Here is a 22,163-nt window from a genome sequence, read left to right as displayed (position 1 = left end):
GTTGTTAGACCACAGGGTCTAGACCATAGACTGTATATTGTCTATGGTCTAGACTAGCGCCCTTTATATAGAGAGTGTGGCCAACTCATAATCATGGGCGCCATATTGGATACCAACGTCAGATGACTCTACAGTGTAACCATATGGGGCAAATATGCTATCTTGAAATAAATTGCTTATTTTCACCATAAACAGGCATGTACATGTTATTATCAATGTTTGTCAATATGTTAAAAGCCCTTACAGAAAGATTTCAGTGTATATTTACCTTCTATATCGTAAATGGGCCTCAAAAATGCCCATTGTAGTGAGTGACCACTTCGCCTAATAAGTGTCTGAGCAGTGTTTACCTTTCTAATGTCCGCTAACATACAGGCTAACTATAGCTAGCTTTGTGTGTAAAGTAATAAAAACCCACACATCTCAGAGGAGCAAAGCTCAATATTTCATTCAATAAAATGATTGTACAATAGGAGCACTAACGCCACAGGTCTTATGTTGACAACGTGGACGCAGATATAGGAAACTCCAAAGGCAGTCGTAATATTTACCTAGCAAGCTAGGCTAACGCTGTTGCGCTAACGTTAGCAAACATCGGCGTAGCTAGTTAGCTATCTGTCTAAACTTGTGAAAAGCAGAACAACATCCCGTACAAGCTGTGTTTCACTTTCCCTCCAATATTATTATGAACGTAAAGACACCTGGACTCGGTCGAGATCAAAAGCCATATGACTATGGCAGGATCACAAGCATTTAGGTACATAGAGTGCTAATGAAAAAGCTAACGCTAGCATAAGGCTAACTTCAAACTTTATGTACTTTTTTGACAGCATGGTACACATTAACGATAGTATTACTATATTTATCCTATGTGATTTGTTATATCAAAGACAGAAATTGACATTTACCGCACACAATAATGAACAGCTCCCATACCCATACTTTTTGCTTCACAGGGAATCTTTTGCCGCTTCCCTGTCTTTCATTGCATCCATTTAAATAATTTAGACCACTATTTCCTGCACTATGTCAATGATGAAGCAGATGAATGTTGGTATCAAACATGGAGTCCACGAAAAACGTGACCACCTCGGAACCAATCGCATAACAGGATAGCTCAGAACATTCGATTCCCTAGTTGGCCACACTCTCTATATAAAGGGCGCTAGTCTAGACTCTATGTATTTACTTTTCCTCCCTAGTGTTTTTCTCACTTGTCAAAATGTCTGTGAAAATTTCAGAAGGCACAAGTAGGCCTACCTGCTGTAGTGAACAAAGTCGGACCTGGAGCTCAGTGTCAAATATGTTTTTTTCAGTTTAGAGAGTGTTAGGCTACTCTACACCGTTAGTGCAACTTAAGATCTAAAAGGTTTGTAGTTTAACCAACAATCGATGATGTCTATAGTCTTATTTATTTGTTAGATCTAGTGAAAGTGTCTTTTGTGAAACCACTCCATGTTTTGAACAATAAGGGGCATATTTTCTTTGCAAACTGTTACTGCATCATATTATGTTCTGGTAGATCCACACAGGATGTAGCGTACCTTATTGGTTTTTAGGCCTATGTTCACACATCATAGATTTTTCTTGCAGGAAAAAATATCAATACACTAATGCATTTGAGGTCAAATTGAGTTCAATATCACAATAACACCAAGAGCCATTTGTGGACCATAACCAAATTTTAACATGCTTTGGCTTATATTTCAAATGTCAAAAAGGTGCAGCAGAGATGAATTATTTGTTATTTTTCGAACAATACAAAATAGCATTGCTTTTGTCTCTATTAATAAAATAAAATCAGGCTGAAAAAAACATGAATTCTTGCAAAAACCTTCTGTGATGTAGTGTTTCCATCAAACTAGGATACATTATGAGGATTATTTGCAGAACACTACACAAGGTTAATTCTTATAAATATGATCTGGAATTGTGCAATCATAAGAACAAAACCATAACACAAGTCATTTAGAATGCCATTTATGTCACTGACTTTTCAAGAATCTAATACAAATGCATACACATACATTTCACCACCTAAAACCACATTATAACCACTACTGCAATAAACATCACCATACAAATAGAAAAAAATCAGAGGTTGGCTTTAAAGCTTGGGAGGGGTCATGAAGAGCCACAAACGCACATGCTCACAACCTAGTTCATACACATTCAAAAACAGCATCCAGTACACACACACACACACACACACACACACACACACACACACACACACACACACACACACACACACACACACACACACACACACACACACACACACACACACACACACACACACACACACACACACACACACACACACACCTTATATAATACAGCAGAAGAGTGGCTGTAAAAAAGGCGTACGCTGGGAGGGAGTGTTACACTATACAGTATGAGCAGGAAAAAGGTAACAGCCAAAGTGTATATAAAACACTTCTTTTTTTCTTTCTTTTTTTTTTTACAGTTAAGCCAACTTTACTTAATATAAATAGTCTTCATCCAAAAGTCAGTGCAGTGCCTTCTGCTCAGGCTTCACCTGGTCCTCATGGCTGGTCCACTTTCACCAGTCTGTGCTAGACCTGGTCCAAAAAATTACTGTTTCCACTTTACACACAATTCTTTTTTACATTAGTTTTGTCTATGATCTCCCACTTTCTCTATGGTTTGTGTGTGTGTGTGTGTGTGTGTGTGTGTGTGTGTGTGTGTGTGTGTGTGTGTTTGTGTGTGTGTGTGTGTGTTTGTTTGTGTACACACGTGTTGTTTTTTTGCCACCCAGTACCTCAAAAGTCCAGCTGTGAAGTACAAGAGTTTGAGAGTTTGTTTTTCTACCAATTAGCAAATAGAAAAAGAGATCAACAAATTTACAAGTGTCCATTTTGTTCTTTTCTTCTAAATTCCCTTTTTTCTTAAAAGAAGTTCACAGATGGAGGAGCTCTATTGGATTCCCCTAAAGAGACACATTGCAAAGACCATGGCAAAGAGCTGAGGAAAGGAAGAAAAAAATAAATGATTAGCATATGGAAAAAAGACATAGGGTTATTTTTACAGAATTATGACAAGCATGTGGAACCTGAACAGCAGTGTATTACTGCTACTCTGGATTGCCATTTTATTTACAATTGGTTACTCCCATTTCTCAATACAAACTTCCTTCTTTACACTACAACAGTCAATGTGGACTAAACTACATTTTCATTGCTTTGACACAAAATGCATTTAATGACCACATTTTTTCAAACTTCATGTTTTGTTTTCTCACTCAAACTCAACCACCACCAAAACACTGTATCTCTCTATTTACGGTCAAATAACTAACTACTGTAAATTAGACTGCAGCATCTACACTGACACAAACATGAAACACTAATTGGGCCATACAAATACTGCCTACTGAGGTGCCATTCAATTTATTATAATGAAATCTTGGTTTATGCACAGTTAGACAACATTCAAAAATAAATAAATAAAAGCTACTTTAAAAGGGAGTAGTGATACATATTCTAATGCTATTGGTTGTTACTGTTGTTATAGGTCATTGCATTGTGAGTCACAGTGTTTTGGCTTCATTAGTGCATTGTGGTTGTGAGATTAACTGTTGTGTTGAGCTGCATGTTGGTAAAGAGAACATTGTCAAGAAAAAGTGAACTTGGTACAGACTGAGACATGCGCGTAACCATTTGTAAAGTCTAATCTATGTTCCTGTGGCACCAAGTCCCACCACTAGATGGAGATCTTGCCATACAAAGAGCTTTCAAACACACATCCAGACAAATATCCTCAGCGTAATGCAGAATTGAATATTTCCATTACTGGAGAGACAAAGAAAGTGCTGCTTTTGTGATTATTTCACCAAGATGAAAAACCTTCATACCTCAATGGTCAGCACCACAATGGCCAGCGCTCCAGCCACATAGATGTACAGTTCAAAGTAGTCAACTACTGCAGAGTAACAGCCCTGTGGACACACAAAGACATGATGCTCAGCAGATAATCAATTGGCTATAAACTTGCAGAATTACAGAGACAATTAAAGTAACATCAAAGCTTCAATCGAGTGAGGCTCTGAACAAAGGCCTAGTTGAATGAGTGGAAAGCAGGGCCTCCAGCCTTACTGCCTTTTAATGAGGGCTCTTTGTGTGGATGAACAGAAAGAGACACACATTGTGTACATCTCACATTGTTCTAGTGGTTTGAAAAATAACAGGTGGAGAGTGTGGTGAAAACCTTTTCCTATCAGCTTTTACTGTAATTACATTTCACTCCAAGGCTTTCATTACACACATGGAAGCAGAGATGTGGGTGTACATGTGTGCAACTGTGAAGCAGACCTAATTTTCACCTATTCATACACTATTATACTCTATTTTTGCACACATGTATGCTCCACAAAAATCCCAATTTACCAGTGCGCACACACACACACACACACACACACACACACACACACACGACATCCAAAAGTACTAATCAGCCATGGAGGAGTCAGAGATGTCCCTGGATGTCACCCCTCAGCTGTCTCCTACTCTAATTAGGCCTGGAGGTGGTTTGGAAGGAGGGAGAAAGAGAGAGAGCAAGGGAGAGAGAGGATGTCGTGGTAAATGTCAGAAGTTACCTTGTTATTGCGGAACATCATATTGCCTGTTAAGCACTGCTCCTGGCCGATATAGGCCAACTCCCCGGTTTGACTGGCACGCTGGCAGCAGGCTTCTGGCACCATATGATTTTGGTTGATCAGCCTGAACCGGCTGTCCTTAAAGTCCTCTGGACTGTTCACTCCACAGCAGTCAAACTGTTGGGAGGAGAGGAGAGAATAGGAGAAGAAAGCCTTATTTCTGAGTGCCTATTTGTGCACTGGCCTGTGGTCCACTGTATGCGAGCACCAATCCAGCATGAATATTGACCTAAATGTCTAGGATTTTATCTATAAAATATAGCCCATGATGCCAGGCTGCAAACCTTCCTGTCTCCACAGACTGTTGGTGAAAGCAATAAGTTAGTAAAAGCTACAGTATGCATGTCTTTGCCATGTGTGCTGTGGCCTTACTGTAGTCATGATGGCATTCCATGTGGAGGTGAAGACGTCAGTGTTGTTGTAGCCCTGATAGTGTCTGTTTAGCTCCTTGGTGAAGTACTCTCTGGTCAGCTAAAAAAAAGAAGCCAGCGAGACAAAATGTTAGTGTCACCACATGGATGATATCTGTTTCTATCACATCAACAAAGATCACTGGACACCAGTGTGCCGATGAGGGAAATACTGAGGCAACTTACATGCTCCCGAAATATGAAGGCCAGGATGGCAGCAGCCAGCTCTGCTAAGAAGATGAGGAGGATGAGCATGAAGAACTGCAATAAGACAAAAAGAAATATGAGTGAGTGAGAGAGAGAGTAGAAGAAGGTGGATGAGTGGCAGAAAAAGTGCATGTCCGTCACATTCTGGCTGTGCCTGCTTCACTCAGCATTAACTATGCATGAGGCTTGAGGCACTAAGGCAAATAAAAGAGCATTTTGCTCTTTTGGCTTTTGGTTTCAAGCATGACAGTCTGACAGAAAGAAAAATCAACATATATGCACACAAACAAGATCAGTAACAGAACAACATTTTAAATTTGTCAGCCAACTCACAAAGAGGAGCAGACACTTGTTTTCGCGGATGGCTCCACAGCAGCCAAGGAAGCCCAGAAGGAAGAGCATGCCTCCCATGCCCAGGACGATGTAGACACCAGTGAATAGCAGCGGGTTGGCTGCTACAATTTCCCTGAATCCTGTGGGGTCCACCAGTACCCACACTCCCACTCCCAGGAGGAAAGAGCCCCCCAGCTGATGAAGAAAAAGGAAAGAAGACGCTAATTTGACAAAACAGAAATTGGCTGTATTTTAAAAATTAATAGGAACTCAGAGGATAGCTCGGTATCCCCAGTAGCACACAAAACATTCAACAAGATGTCATATAATGGAAAATAGTTTTGTACTTTTTTGACAGGTTTGGGTGAGAGTTGAGGACAGATAAAAGGCTGGGTATCTACAGAGCCATAATGCCTTTGTGGGGGGTGGGTGGAGATATCTACCCTGCTTCAACTAACCCCCTAACCTGCTAAAGAAATGCACAGCACTGCAGCCTCCATCCTCTTCCATTCTCCCTTTCACTAAAACCCTATCTGCAGCCACCGTGGGGTGACTCATGTGATTAAGAAAAGAAGGTATTGAGGTAGGGGGTGGAAGAGATCTGAGCCTTACACACTTCTACCATAATCCCCTTCTTCCTGTCACAGGGAGAGACCTGGGCTTCTGCAAATGAACGTCTCTTCATGGCAGAGGTTATGGTATGAGGAGAGGAGGTAGCCATTTTGAAAGCTCATTGGGCTTGAAAAATGCTGTTGTGTTACGTGCATGTGAAATGGTCACACAGAGAGAGAGAGAGAAACAAAAAGATGTCAGTGAAAAACTGTTTTTTTATTGAGTGATTCAAACAGTCAAGTTCATTCTTTGCTCTGCTGGTTGCATTATTACCCCGGTCTTGAACAACCGCGTCTCAGTCGAGTCTCTAAATGGTTTGGTTGTGCTTAATAAAGCAGAAAAAGAGACAAACCTTTCTTACTCAGCCCCCTCCCTTTACAGGCTCAGAGTAACAGGATTACTTTTGATTGTCTGATCAAGACTGACTCTTCATGGCACAGTGTGCCTCAGATGTGTGTCAGCACACTGAAATCTAATCAAAAGAGAGTTTGATAGAATCAAGATTGCCTCCGTCTAATGAAATGCAAATGTGGCTCCATTAGTCAGGTGGGCAGGGGGCAGCCAGAAGCCCATCTCAAATCATTAGATTGACACTAACTTCAGAGATAGCCAAATTAGGGTCTTTGAGAAAGAGATGAAAAAATACTTACAAAGATGAGGAAATTGAAGACAAACATGAGGTACTTGATGCAGCTGAGACAGTCCCCCTCCATGGTTGTCCCCCGTGCTGAAGCCTCTCCCTGCCCCTGAAAAAAAAAACATCAACATAAACAATAAACATTAAAACGTGCCACTTAATGGATCCTCTAAAATGCTCACAGTATTGCCGTTCTCCTGCACTCTGGGTAGGCATTTAGTTGAATCTGCCAAGAAAATAATACTCTGCTCACATTTTTAATGAGTTCTGCCACTCAAACACACAATACACACTTACAGGCCTGACCTTGTACTCTCCCCTCAGGTGCACGGTACCTCGGTAGTCTCTCAGCAATCCCTAAGTAGCTACAAGTTGGGGCTACACAATGTCATCCCAACCTGACACAACTCATCTCACCACACACTGTGACTACTTATGTAATTTTAAAACATGCTTTCACAGTCAGGTGGCCTGATTCCGTATCAGCACTTCCTATCTCTGGACAGATGGGGTCCCTAGGTTCAGTGTGACTCCAGGGGCGTTCTATCTCAGAACATTTTAAGGATATGAATTCTGGCTGGGGCTCCATGTGTATTAACCGACAACGTATGGCCTTTACCATGGAGCTTCTTCTACTTAATGTAATGAGGGGAAGGATCCCTGTGCTCCCATCAGCCAAACCCTCTATCTTACATAAACACACTTTCCCTGATAAGGGCCTGTCCCAGAGGCACTCCTGGTTAATGAACAACACCTCTCCTGCATTAGGAGACAACGTGGGTGCCTCCGTATCAATGACCCTGTATACCTATATATATCTGATGCACCACAAAGCCTTCATTGAAGCCTGTGTTTAACCTACCAAGCTAGAAATGAAGATGCTCCCCTCAGGGAGGATAGGAATTGTCTAAAGAATCATCTCCACATAATCTGGAAAAGCTGAAGTAGAAAGAATCTGTGGGACAGTTATAATTGCAGTTTCAGTAAAAGAAGAAAATTAATTATTTAGCAGAAATGAACCGGCACGCTTTACTTTGTAGTTGTGATTATTAATTTTCCCTCCCATAGTGATAGCCAGGATTGAGGCTGAGTAATAAGCAGATTAAAAAGCAACTTACAATAGGAATTGTAAATAGGTTTACACAACTGGGGCAGCTAGACACCTCTAATTGAAAACAAAAAAAGTTGCAAAAAAAAATAAAATGCCTCCTTTTCATTTCTTTTGTCTGTACTTTGTAGTAGGCTTTTCAATGCCTGATGTGCTGTGAAATGACTCTGGGTGATCTCTCTGCTTCCCTGAGGCAGCGGTGAAGCTTGGGTTATGATCGATGCCAGCTTTGATTCCTGTCCATCTTTGAAAGGGCTCTGCTGTTGCTCAAAAGGAATTTAGCCTTGACCCTTTCACCTCTTCCAACACAGAAATTGACATTTCCAGGTGAAATAAACCATAATCTCCCCCAAACCACTGTCTAACAATAACTGCTCAATTGCTTGCTGCAAATTATTATTTCACACAGAAGTATGACAATTGTGCGAATAAGAAAGTCATGACCCATATCTTTTTTTGTCCTATTTTCTTTTATTGTGGTGTGATTGCACTGGTTTGTTTTTCCTCCTGCTTCTAATTTCAATGTGCAATGAGCTACCGGGTAAGATTTTTTGTCTCATTGTTGGCTTATGTAAATTGCAGTGACAATAAAATTGAACAATACTAAATATGTGAAGGCCGTTTTTGTCTGCTGTGGGAGTGAGCTAACATAGAATGAGAACATTTCCTCCACTCACCAGCTTGAGAGCTTTTTTTTTTTTTTCCTTTCTTCCCCAGACTCAGGGAAATTGATTTAGAGCTATGGTTTAACACCTCCTCTAAATCATAATGATATGCTTAGGTATTGATCACCCCCCTAGTGGTACTCTGAGAGCAACCAATAGCCTTATTGCCCAAGATGGGTTTTAATTAAACCCCCCCACCCCTCCCCACCCCTTTACTAAGCCCCACTGAAAGGCCTAATGAGGGCACAGGAGGTCTTAATTGAGATTTGCATACATTACAGTCTCACAGAAAGAAAGCATTAGAAAAGGCCCTTTTCTCATCCCTCCACTGTTAGTCCTGGGCCCCTATGACGAGTGCAAACTGTATTTATTGGAGCAGGGGATGAAGAGGTGGGACGAGGAGGGGAAGGAATGGGAGAAAAGGGTCGGATGGAAAAACTCTCAGGGCTCAGCTCACATCTCATTCTCCAAACAAAATGTCTGATTTCTCTTCCAGCTTCACCCTTTTGCTCTTCGCTCCCATTTCAGGGTCAAACCAACTGTCAGATCTGGAGCCAATTTTCTTTTCTGCATTAAAATGCATTGGATGCTTAAGAATGAAGTGGACTATATGGACCTAGTCAGGCTCCAAATAACAAGCCTATGTTGCAAACCAGCAAAGTATAAATCAAACTGCCACAGAGACCCTGGAGAAAGTGCAGAGTAAACAAACTGGTATATTCCCATGACTCCCATGGGATCGCAGGTCCTCATCGATCACAGCCCAGCTGTAGTGATCAGACCACTAAGTCTCTCTGAATATTCTGCAGAGTACATTATGTAGACAAGAGAAAACATGGTTCACACCCCAGGAGCTGCAGACTTACAACAACATCGACAAATTACTACGAGATTAAAGGCAGATCCTCCTAAGGTGTGCTGCTTTGCTAAGCAAGCATTGTGTCAAGATGAGTTGTGTGGCATTGTGTTTGTATAGCAAAAAACACCCATTATAGACATACATGAGGTAAGGAAGGAATACTGCACTTCTATATTTGCAGACAATGTGTTTGTTAGCTGGAAATACTGTATGCATGTCCTCAATCTGACAATCTAAGTGGCAGTCTTTGCCCTGATGCATCCAGTAAATGCCAATTCCGTCTACGTCTGCAGCGTCTCCGGTTACCGACATCATGAAATGCCACATGGCACTAAGATCCCATTGTTTACTCTTTTGGCAAATACCAACCCACAGACAGCTTGGGCTGCGGAGCCAGAAATGTTCGAGTTTGATAGTGGATTAATGAGAAGTGATCCTAAATCAACTTCACAGTACCTACAGAAGCCAGAGCTCTGTAATGAGGACAAACCCATCTGACCTACATTCTTCTCAGTATGAAGTGAGGGAATTCTGACACATTGCTACAAGCATTTAAATCGGAAAACCAGAGATATGTTTGACCAGCATCTACACTATCAACCATGATGGTCACGTTAACTTACTGTGGTTAAAATATAAGGAATACATAGACTGTATTTAGAGCACTCCATAAATAAATAGTACACCCTTGGGTGGTTCTCCTTGAAGTTGACACTTTCGGCACGATTAATGAAGTGAGTCCATATTCCCCTGTTTCACTGGCCACCACCCCGGACAAATGGATCAGCATGACAAGGACACTGTGTCTGTTCCTCGCCAAACTGTGCCTACCCCCCATAACCAGCCAGTTCACTTCATCTTGCGCGTGAGTCTGCATAACAAATAATCATTAATACTGAAACCCTGTTGAGACTATAAGGGTGGGAGCTTGACCCCTTTAAATGTCATTGACCCTTTAAATGATCACCTGCATTTGAACCCTGGGGACAGCACATTTTGTCCTCTGGCTCCCTGATGCAGCTGGAGCAGGTGTGTTTTTCCATCTACTGTATGCCACTCTAAAGCTCTCTCCGGAGTGTGCTAATACCCTCTAACAATGACAATAAGGGACCACACACATGCCACATCAGCCTTTATCTCAATTAAAAACCCATTTTCATATCTTTCCATGACTTCCTAAATCAGCCGCAGCAAGTAAACACCCCAAAATCCGAATAAAGACAGACTCCTCTGGCAGTAAGCAGGGCTCCCCTGAGGTGCACCATGTCCCTTAATGAACCTCCAATTAGGAGAGAATGAGCCCTGGGCTGTGCTGTCACAATGAGGAGCTTTGAAGTGTACTGAATGCTAAGCAGCTATTGTTGCTACTGTATGCTGCTTTAGAGGGCATGCAGCTTGCAGACAACGGTGAACAACCACAAAGAGAAAGTGTATGAAAGTAGCTCAAAGGCACACAGTGTGTGTGGGTGTAGCTCACACAGAGAGCACAGCGTAGATATTCAGCCGGGTTAGGAAGTTGAAGAAACTGCTAGGCTTGTAGCAAAAGTCATAATGTTGGTAAGATGCTCAGGTGGAGACATACAAATGCTCTAGCCTCAGGCAAGCTTAACCTAATGAGTTTTCACAGTACATATATAAGAATGGTGAACATTATCAGCTTCTGCACATTACGGGCATTGCTAGTTCACCACAAAAAAAAGTAGGCAGTCTCTGATGAATTTGCTCTGCCTTGCAAAGCCATTTATCATTTCAGTCCATTGTTGCAATACGTGCAGTGAATCTAAAGCAGTTCTTATCTGAGCCTGTGAGTGGCGCTCTCCTGACCCATTCAGTTTGGAAATGAGATTGTGTGAAACCCCTGAGGGCAGAAGTCCTCTGACCAGGCAGCTGACACACTCCTGAACAAAAGGCTGATTAACTAGAGAAGACTCCCAAAATGAACACATGCACAGTCAGAAACTCACTGACCATGTGTTGTCAACAGCACTGCAGGCCACATTCTTTACATCCCAGCTGGGCACACATCCAGCTGTTAGTTCAGTACTAACAGTTGCTCATACTCCTACAGAGAAATCGATTCCCAAAGCTCCTTAGATAAGAAAGATTGGACGGGGGAAGGGCATTGATAGCTTCTTGGTTAACTAGAGCAGAGGACGTGATTGAGATAAGTAGATTTTGGCTTCTATTAAACAGTAGTGTGTGTGTGTGTGTGTGTGTGTGTGTGTGTGTGTGTGTGTGTGTGTGTGTGTGTGTGTGTGTGTGTGAGAGAGATCCTTGCTCTCTCAAAGCAGGGATTCTCACTTATTTGTGTTGGCACCTCTATCTGGCTGAGTGAAGATAGAAACTGGCTGCGCAGGGCTGGATCAATACCAGGCCCAGGCACATGGTCAATGATGCATTGATCCCCTGAAGTTCCAGCCCTTAGTCCGCTGGTTGTCTGGCAGTAAGGGCATGAGGTAGCAGCACACAATGAACACATAAACACTTCTGCATCTAACTGCCTGGTAGGACTCATCGCAGGCTTTTCCCAAAGGGTGCTTTGCAGGATGACACATTGCCATTGGGGCTTTCCACAAAAATGAGTTATAACTCAATTCAAAACTAAATGCTCAATAATTACGGTGAAAACAAAAGGGGGAATTGTTTCCCTGCAATCCTACTTGTACTTGTGCCTTCTTTTCTGCAAATTCCCACAATCATAGTCAAGATCCTCTTATTATGTCAGGGTCATGAGGAGGGCAATACATATCAGTTTGACAAAAAGTTTGCAAAACCAATCAATGATCTCCCCAACTCTTAGTTTGACCAGTTTTTGACCCTCAGGAAATAGACAATGAAAATGTTGGTGATGTTTTCCCCCGGCCTTATTTTATACCTAGACCGTTGAGGTTGTTTTCTTCGCCAAATCTCCATATAAAGCCTTTACATCACAGATGGCCTTGGCAGAAGTAAACAATGGAAGATTTAAGGAAAGACAACACTTTCAGCCTCAGGGGACTAAACACAAAAGGAAACTTAGGAGGGTAAACATGCACAGAAGCACAAAATACACACAGACTCACACACACACAAGTGCTTGTAAGTCACCAAATCCTGACAATAAACAGAAATATGTGCGCTAAGTTGTGACTTTCTTATGGCTCAAATACACAATTTTGTGAAATCCTTTGGGGTTGTTTTTTAGCACATGTTGGAATCTATCCAGCCCTCCAATAAGGACACTGGTCTCCACGGCAACCCGGATATGTGGAGAGAGTGGCCTTTGTCTGCAGAGGAGTGTTTGGCATCTCCACTTAGCACCAGTTCCTGTTAGAAAACAAAAGGGGAACAGAGCCGAGCACTTTACGACACAGGGACAGCTTGGCCAGTCATTTGTCTAATGAGCGATCACTCACACCCTATTGCAAGGCCATATGTTAGTTTAAATACAGCTAGTTCACTAGTGTGGAAGGCCTAGAAGCTGTTTCATCACTTACTGACTTTGTAGCACATACTCACACATCTGAACCTTTATACACTCAGATGAAGTTCAAGAAAAACAGCTAAAGTACCAGTGTAACCTAATTTGCGTTACAGGCTGGAGTTTTAAGTGCAATGCAAAGACTAAAACAAAAGCCTCGAGGATAAAGCGTGTGAATGTTTGTGCCTCAGATGAAAGAGATATCCACGTATATTGGAGGCCTCATTGCAAATAAGAACTTTGTAGAAATAAACCAAATGTGTGTTAATGCCTGTGCATGAACAGTGTAGCAGAAAATTCATGATTCTTATATCTTGCTTTGTAATTTGCTTCAGCAGACGCACCTTGTACTGAATGTAGTTATTAATGTAACTGTGACTTTGAGACTATGTGACTATGGAGCAATGCATGTTTGCTTAAAGCCTTTATCACAGACCTTAAAAGGATCATTTTGATTTATTACTGGATTTACTATACTGGAGCTTTTAATTGTCTAACACAATCTCACTCAGCAGATGTAGTTTGCCCAGTTGCAAAGGTGGATGCTAAAATTTCTATTTCATTCTGATGAGGTTGTTTTGTCAACTCTAAGGTAAATAATGAACATAAAGCTATTAGATGGACCTTGTGGTGAGGTTGTTTTGTACTACGGTTTCCAAAAGGTCAAGAGTTAACTTTCGATCTCACTAAACAATATTTTTTGAATACTAAAATTAAACAGTGTCATCATAATCAGTTCTATACGGATTATGATAACACTTCATTGTTTTTAGTATAGTCAGATGATCTAAACCAATTTATTTGGGAGGTAAACTTGAAAGTGTGCACCCAAAGGTAAAATCCCTTGCACAGGAAAACTGTACAATGGTAGCTGTACCAGGAAGCTGGTCTGTAAACTGTATTGGATGTTTAAACCTGACAGTGTGAGTAATAATTTAGAAATTTTGCCCCCAATCAAGTTTGTTAACCTTTGTTTCAAACCGGTATGGTCTCCATGTTTCTTTCCGTCTGAGCACTTTTTGTTTTTAGCAAAGTTGCTGTGGTCCCACATCTTAGCAACTCATTAGGTGAGTACAATCTAAATCTAAGAAAACAAGACCTAATTTGTATTAAACCAGAATTATCATTTAAGTCAATTCTTAAAAAATTAAAAAAGAATCTGGTTATAATCTTACATGTCACTTGCATATGTAACACACATCTATTTGTCTGCTTGGCTGCTTTTTGGTTATGTGCTATGACTGATTACAGCTGATGTGTCTGGGTCTAAACTCCCCTTTAACCTTTCAATCTATACATGTCTGCTGCTCAGCCGTGCCTGGAATAATAATATTACAAATGCCAATGCAAATCAGAGGCTAACAAAGACCAGTGCTGGCCTTCTGTGGCGGGTAAAGGACAAAAGCACTTGTCTGCCTCTTTGCACGACCCGATTCCGCACCAGCTCTCGCCAACACCGCACCTCCTGTTGACGGCAACAATGGCTTTGAGCCTGTGCTGTCAGCATCTTACTGAAAAGAGTCTGTCAACAAGCTCTTTCTGCTGTTTCTCTTGCTGGTTTAACATGTGTCTGCTAGAGTGGAATCACTGCTGGATTTGGTAGAAATCATTCATTGCAACACTCCCACATTACAGATGCTGAGGGAAAACTAAGGTCAGAAATGTGTTTCACACTGAAGATAAAAGTTGTGAATTTTCTTTTTTTTTTTAAGAGCATATGTGCTTCATTTATAGATAAAATACTACCATACCATGTGTATATGCTTGTGCCTCTTCTTTGTTCAGGTGATGCTGATGACTTCTCTCGGTTCTCTCTCCTCTCCTGTTTTCATGGGCTGTGGGACAGAAGCACAATGGAAGAAGCAGAGGTCAGGACTGAGTTAATGATATTAATAGACTGGCACCGGCCAGAAGACAGAAAAGTGGCACATTTGTCTTGGTGTGTGCAATTTCTTTAAGCAGAATAAAAAAAAAAAAAAAAAAAGAAAAATTCTAGGACACTTAAAATGACATTTTGCATTTATTATGTATGAAGCACTCGCTTCCAGCAGCGAGCTAATTTAAGACTGCATCAGTGTTTTTTTGTGTGAATGTTTCACTTCTCAGCTGGAAGCAAAACTAACAAGAAAAGAATAAAAAGAAAAGGTACTGCCTTTAATAGTAGCAGTCCAGCCCTGTGTTATGGGCAGGTTAACGTTTAATATCTGCCTTGAGGTATTTGAATGGGTGTATCTTCTTACTTAATTATCTTTTATTAGAAGACCCAACTCACCAGTCTCCTCATCCAGCTTCAGATGTCACCTTGATGGGTATCTGAACTCACGCATTATTCACTGAAAGAATACCTTGCTTTCTTACTTGCTGGCTTGAACTGTCAGTGAACGATACATTTTCTAACAACTGTGTCTAACGAGCATAAATGCTTTAAACCTTTTGCCTGTTCCTAAACTGCTTTGCCACAAGTGTCTCCCAGCTGAAAATAACAATATAGCAATTAGAGCCAATTAAACTGCTGGTATTCCATCCTCAATGTGCAAAAATAGTTAGCAGAACATTTCTGAATGACAATACTTTGGAGCCGGTTTCAAAGCACTGGCACAGACAACTACAGCATCAAATATGGCGAGAGCTGCCTACGGAGGCATGAACAGCATGCAGCTCTTACCACATTAGATGTTGAAATACAGGCAGGGTATTCTCAGTCTGACAGGGGCTGGGGATGGAGAATATCCCAGGAGTATTCTGGCTGGTAGAGCCAGCCACATCATCCCGCCGACACACCATATTGCCAGCAGACATCAGATTCACCAGGATGTAGAACCTAACAGACAGTGGCAGCAACACACTCTCCTACATACACAATACAGGGGCTCTGATTACATCTAGAAAAGGCAATCAAAGCCTGGGTTAGGAAACGGACAAATCTGAGAAGTGGTGAGATGCACTGGAATGATACACTCCCTTATCACAGAGCCATGAATTCTGAAGCACAAGCTCAGGGAATCAATAACATCTCCACAGTGGCTACAAATGCATGGGGAGCCAAAGGATGGAGCTTGTTTGATAGAGTCATTTACAAAATGTTCACCATGTGGCTTAGCAAACATATCCCCAGGCAATACAACACTGTAATCCTTTTCCATTTTGTTTCAGTCTACTACAAGAGCAGCAGATGGGTAAATAAGTGTCATCCTCATGTTTGTAATCTGGTACTGAGCAGTACAGTGGTCAAATTTTATACTGAAGCCTGTTGCAGAGGTGTCTCTCCTGAACCCATTTAGAGAGCTATTAGCTGTTGAAGAGCAACAGTGGTGAGGGCCTGCATTATTTTTTGGTTTCCATGGAAACCATTTCACTGGAAAATGGAGCACCAATAGGATCGCAGAGCCTCATTGAATCGGTTATGGGGGTGAGAAGAGAGATCAGCGCAGACGTCTGAGAAAGCACAACAATAGGACGAACCCTCGAGGGAGACTAAAAAAGGCCAGGCCGCTGAGGGTCCAACAAAGCTGGGAACGACTCAACACTAGAGAAAAGGTTTCATCTACATCTGCTCAATGGCTTTCCTTTTAAATATATTTCTCTCATCAACTAGTCATTGACATTTAAGCTCACTAGCACTGTGGGCAATTTGCACATCAAGGCAGCCACTAATTGATTAGCCTCTGCTGATATTTCAGGCTCTGACAATATTATTGCATCACCAACATCTATCCAGTGTGTAAGACAGTAGCATATTATAAATTATTTGCTTCCACATACATTATGTACTGTAGTTATCCCACACAGTCCAATTCACAAAAGAGATAGCAGAGGAAACTGTAGTGGCCTTAAAGGAATAAGGAGGAATAAATCAGTGTGCTTTCAAATAAACTGCTCCTCCATTCGTCAAACAGTGTCCAACTTTGGACATCAGGGGTTGCAGGCCCAAGTTGGACCAGGTCCAAATTATACTCAGTCTAATCAGTTTGCGTTGGGTCTCTGCGGGTCTCGTGTCAGTTTCTTAATATTTTGCATACCCAGGTAGCTCTGAATGGATCAGAGCTCAGTATTAGCTCTGATCATATGGTACATCATAATCATGCAAGATCTTAGGAAATCAGTAGACTATGAAAACGATTTATGCTATTAAAAGACAATTACTTTTTGGAATTTGATTCACTGATGGATACATTGGTTAGAAAATGACTGCTTTACTTGCAGAATGTTTTGTTGTTGGTGCAGGTGGTGAAAATAGGACTTCAAGCTGCTGTGAAGCTGTGTTCGGGTTGTCCGCATTTGGAATTCTTGGTCTAAGGTCTTCTCAGGTTGGGTCTGACTCTACTCAGTGCAGGAAGGATTTCAACTTCTCTCTCAAGCCCTAATTTTTACTCTTCGCACAACCACTTTGTAGGTGTACGAGTGCAACACCACAAGGACAGACAGTGTGCACAGTTATCTCCATTTGTATAATATTTTGTTTCTTGCCCCTCTGACAGCAGGCTTTTTTCTTGGGCAGCTGTTCGCAACAGCCATGAACACATTTGCCTTCAAACCGTAATCTGACAACACATGGCCCAAACTTGTTTGTTTCAAGCATACCCTGACCTTTACTATACTGTATATGCACTATAGTCTATAGACTCGTCTTTTAGGTTTTCTCTTCCATAGGTCTCTTCATCCTGCCAATCCACTGGCCAACCTTGACTGAAATGTCAGAGGTCAGAGAACAGCAGGGAGTTTGATCAGCGACACTTCCTCTGGGAAAAGGAAGTGGGCAGGAAAACAGAGGAAGTGACTATTCTTCCATCTACACCTCCCAGCTAGGTTTGACCTCAATTTCTCACCAGTGTTGATAAAAGCAAACCTCTAAGCTGTAGAGGCAACTGCAAATTGGAAGATGATGGCCTATGGGGCCTTTTGCGCCTTGAATCAAACCTTTATAAACGCACTCTAAAAAATCTACAGCTCTGGATGTCAGCTCTCCCTGGTGAACTTTAAGCAAGTCCAAGTCCATATACGTCATGGGATAACATGAAAGGAATGAGAAAGACGGTAATTGCCGTCAGCCATATATCTCCATACAGTATGAGGGCAATACTGAGGCAGAATTATCGCTTTACTCACCCCATCTGGATTTATTGATCTAACAGTGTGAGTCAACCACTTGAGATAAAGATAAACCACCACGATGGAGAAACAATCCCCACTCTGATCAGAGGGCATCATTCAATTAATCACTCACTTGCTCCTCTCTAGCCACAGCTAACCCACAGTTTTCTTTGTTCTCCGCACTACAGTGGGTGCTCTCGGGTTACACAGCGGGCAAGAATGTATTCACTCATTTGCAGGATACAATTATTCCAGCTAAAGATGCAGATTAAACTCATTACGCAGTCATTCTCTGTGTTTTGTAGTTGTTTTGTACTAAATGAAAACCTGATAAGAATGCAGCCGCTGGAAACGCGTTGGGTGCGATTTTGATGCGTGATGAAAGCTGACACTGTGTCCACCTCTTTGGGAAGTCAGCGACAAACATTAGCCAGGCCTCTTCTCTTTGTAGCAGGTTCCTCAGACAGCAGCCAAAAAACAAAGATGCCCCCATGAAAGAACGGTGAGAAGTGTCTTACACAGAACCTTTCAAACTTCTTCAACCTGCTTCTATAATTACAAAACACCAACTTCTCTCTAGTGACACCATGATGAAGAACAGCAAAGAAAACGACTTGTTGTTATTTTCTTTAACCCATGCCTGTCTAACTTAACAAGCCGCCTTGTACACCACACTTTCACCCTACTTCCCAGGCCCCAAAGGCTAGCCCCCCCGGTCTCTGAGGAGCCAGGGGCCTGAGGGGCAGCACAACGCTGCTTTGAAGTCGAGCGATTAAAGAGAGACCTGTCCATTTGTGATGATGGGGCTAAGGTTGGAAGAGGGGGAGGATCAGTACGAGGGACAGGAAGGGCTGTGAATACTGAGAGCTCACGGCCCCGTGGGATACAATTAAGAGCAAGGCTTTTTTAGTGAGGGTTACAAAAACACAGCAAGGATACCAGCAGCGCAGCCTTCCAAGCCAAGGTAAGAGTTCATTACTACATACACAGAGGGGGCTGGGGCTGTTAAACTCTCACCAGTTTGTTTGCAGACTCCCCAACCCAAGGGCCCTATGATGAACAGCCGAATAATAACCATTTCTATGCCAGTTAAATTCTAAAGCCCAGTAAATCTTAAGAATCACGCAGCTTACAGAGCCTCAAACTTAGAAAAGATTGAGATGAAGATTCAAGCTGCTGGCAAAAAGAGGAAGTCTGCATATGACAAAAGACAACACACCACAATTGTAGTCAAGTCAGATTAGAAGAAAGACAGGAAAATTAAATAACCTTAAAAGGTCAGGGCTAGATTAGAGCTGGTACAAATGATTGTCTTCATTTTTGGTTAATATTTTGTCATCATTTGGTCTATAAAATATCTAGAAATTGTGAAAAAAAAATGCTTGTCACAATTTCCTCAAGTCCAAGGTAATGTCTTCAAATTGGTTGTTTTATCTGATCAAGAGTTCCAAAACCAAAACTTTCAAGTTTATCTAGCAAATCTCTGTTGGGCTTTAAGGAATTTCATCTTTGGCATTGAGGTTCTATTTCAGGTTATTGTTGTGGTGTGTGCCCAGGAACTTGAAGGAGTTGGTCATTGTAATTGGTTGGCTGTCGTTGAGGATAGGTGCCTTTCAGTGGTGGAACGCAACTAAGTACATGTACTCAAGTACTTTACTTAAGTACAAATTTGAGGTACTTGTACTTTACTTGAGTTGTCTTTTCATGTCACTTTCTACTTCTACATTACATTTCAGAGGAAAATATTGTACTTTTTACTCCACCACATTAATCTGACAGCTTTAGTTACTAGTTACTTTACAAATTGAAATTGTTGCACATAAAAACACATAGTAGTAATAGTAGTGAAATACAATGTTTTATTATAAATCCAACTGCCCAATAATATATAGGCCTACAAGTACAGCTGAAAGGATTAGACGATTAAACACTTAGTTGGTTGACAGAACTGTCTGCACAGTACTTTTACTTTTAATACTTTAAAGTGACTATATGTAACTTGTTAATGTTTCTAAAGCTCTGTAATGTTTTATACAATGGTCTTCATTGACATGTAACAGCAAACAAGACTAACAGCGAAAATAATAATTTTTAGTAAGGCATCTGCACGGGTTCGTTTTTTTTCCGCGAAGTCACAGAATGATTTGTGGCAGGTAGACAGCGCTACAGTAACACATTCTGATGGGTCACAGATATCTTTGTAACACCAGAAAAGCCAGTGTTAGTGTATGCCAGCGGAGCCAGGTAAAAGAAAGCAGGAGATTTCTTTATAGGTCTAATTGTATTTTAATGTTATTTTAGAAGTTATCTGTTGTTATGGCTGATACTGATGCAGGACCATCACAGAAAAAGAAGGAAATTAAACAAAGAACAACTAAGACCTAAAAGAGAAAGGGAAAGGGAAAGTGAAAAGACAAAAAGCAATAACTGGAGTCACACTCGGTCGGGCTATCAACAGATGGAGACAATTACAGGATTGTAAATGATTCAAAACCGACCCTGAATCAGGTATGTTATCTATTTCATTCATAAAATAACTTTACAATGCACAATGTGGTTGTACATCAGTAGCTGACATTAAATTACATCCTCCTTCCATTTAGCACAGATGTTTAATTCCTTTTACTCCCTGTTTGTGTTAGCTTACTATTTTCTTTGCCCTTGTCCCCCTGTAACGTTACTTGTGTAAAGCATCCGTTGGTTTCATGAAATGCGCTATATTAATCTAAGTTATTACTACGTTGGTTGCTTCAACAAATTCTTATTGCTTTGGCTCGTGACACAGTGACAGTGATACCTGGTTTAGCACACAAGACAAAGTAGGCTAAGTTACAGTATGCAACACTGGAAATGCAACGATGCATCTGTAACTAATTCATTTATTGTAAATGAATGATTTTCTTGTTGAGCAAAACATTCATCGCAACTATATAGACCTCCCCATAACCCTAACTCGGTAATCCATAGTGGGCAATACAGCACCGTAGCAGGTGTGGTAAAAACACGGTTGCTAGAATTGACACAAACTGAAAGTTACATATAGCCACTTTAAGTACATTTTCCTGATGATACTTACATACTTTTACTTAAGTAACGTTTTCAATGCAGGACTTTTACTTGTAACAGTGTGGTATTATTACTTTTACTTAAACATATGGGGTTATATTTTCCACAAGATACTAAATGTAGAAATATGTGGCCACTGTCGTCTTATAAGTCAAACCAGCCACTTGTACGTGTTAAGAACACATCTGGTAACCATTTCTAGGCCTCATTTCTAATTTGGCTAAAATACCATAAAGCAGTGGGTTGTGTACATATATTTGTCGAAATCAGATTCTGTAGCAAAGACCACTTTAGCCATGATCACAACCACACAGCCCTTATTAGAGAGAACTGTCCTATACCTGTAACTTTACCTGTAATTGTGAATATGTGTCCTTTATATGCCCTCACCTTCATCCTTCTGCTTGCTGAACACACCTAAAGCGGTTTAGTGTGCTGACTACGGTAAACATCCCAATGCAGAAGATACACACGAAGTAGAAACATATTCTTTGCTTAGTGGGACCAGATGCAACTGATTTTGATCATTAAAACCAGTGGAGGGCATTTGAGTTTGGACTCCTCCACAAGCAAAACTTGCTCGATGGTGTTTTAAGCCCCCAACGTCTCCTTCCAGGCAGCGCTGTGACCGTTGACTTCAAGGCACCTAACTCTAACCCTAACCATAGCCTAATCCTGGTGCCAGGCAGCGCTAGCTTAAAACACCAATAAACGCAAAACTCCCTCTCTATAAAAAAGCTATGCCAAAGCAGTAATGTTTTGCTTTTGGTAATCAGAATGTTGCTTCATGGTCGCGTAACAACTGGCTGTACATCACATGGCAATGCAAAAAAAAAAAAAAAAAAAAAAACTATGACACAACTAGGATTAGTATAAAATATAAATCCCCAAAAAATACAATATAACCAAAAAAATGGGCTGAGGGACACTTTGATCGCTGACTGGTAGTTACGACATCAGTTCGGCTAAAAATCTTGAGGCCCAGTGGATCTGGTTCTCATAGAGAGGCAAAGTCCTACCCCTTCCGGTGGACCATA

General features: G+C 41.2%; 1 protein-coding gene across 3 annotated transcripts in view; it reads right to left on the bottom strand.

The window, feature by feature from the left end:
• Positions 1-2,260: 2,260 nt before the first annotated feature.
• Positions 2,261-22,163, bottom strand: part of tspan18b (tetraspanin 18b) — a 33,028-nt gene continuing 13,125 nt past the window's right edge. For all 3 annotated transcript variants that reach the window (XM_028585990.1, XM_028585989.1, XM_028585988.1), the window contains exons 2-9: positions 14,721-14,804; positions 6,891-6,986; positions 5,629-5,823; positions 5,275-5,349; positions 5,051-5,149; positions 4,619-4,795; positions 3,878-3,961; positions 2,261-2,988 (exon numbers count right to left, since the gene is read on the bottom strand). In XM_028585990.1, the coding sequence (XP_028441791.1) occupies positions 2,941-2,988; positions 3,878-3,961; positions 4,619-4,795; positions 5,051-5,149; positions 5,275-5,349; positions 5,629-5,823; positions 6,891-6,986; positions 14,721-14,723 (777 nt within the window). In that variant the 5' untranslated portion in view covers positions 14,724-14,804 and the 3' untranslated portion in view covers positions 2,261-2,940. The remainder of the gene's footprint in view (positions 2,989-3,877; positions 3,962-4,618; positions 4,796-5,050; positions 5,150-5,274; positions 5,350-5,628; positions 5,824-6,890; positions 6,987-14,720; positions 14,805-22,163) is intronic.

The sequence above is a fragment of the Perca flavescens genome, chromosome 8, assembly GCF_004354835.1.
Source record: "Perca flavescens isolate YP-PL-M2 chromosome 8, PFLA_1.0, whole genome shotgun sequence".
NCBI classification, from domain to species: Eukaryota; Metazoa; Chordata; class Actinopteri; order Perciformes; family Percidae; genus Perca; species Perca flavescens.
Note: the sequence above shows the minus strand (reverse complement) of the source record. Positions and strands in the feature narration are given on the sequence as shown.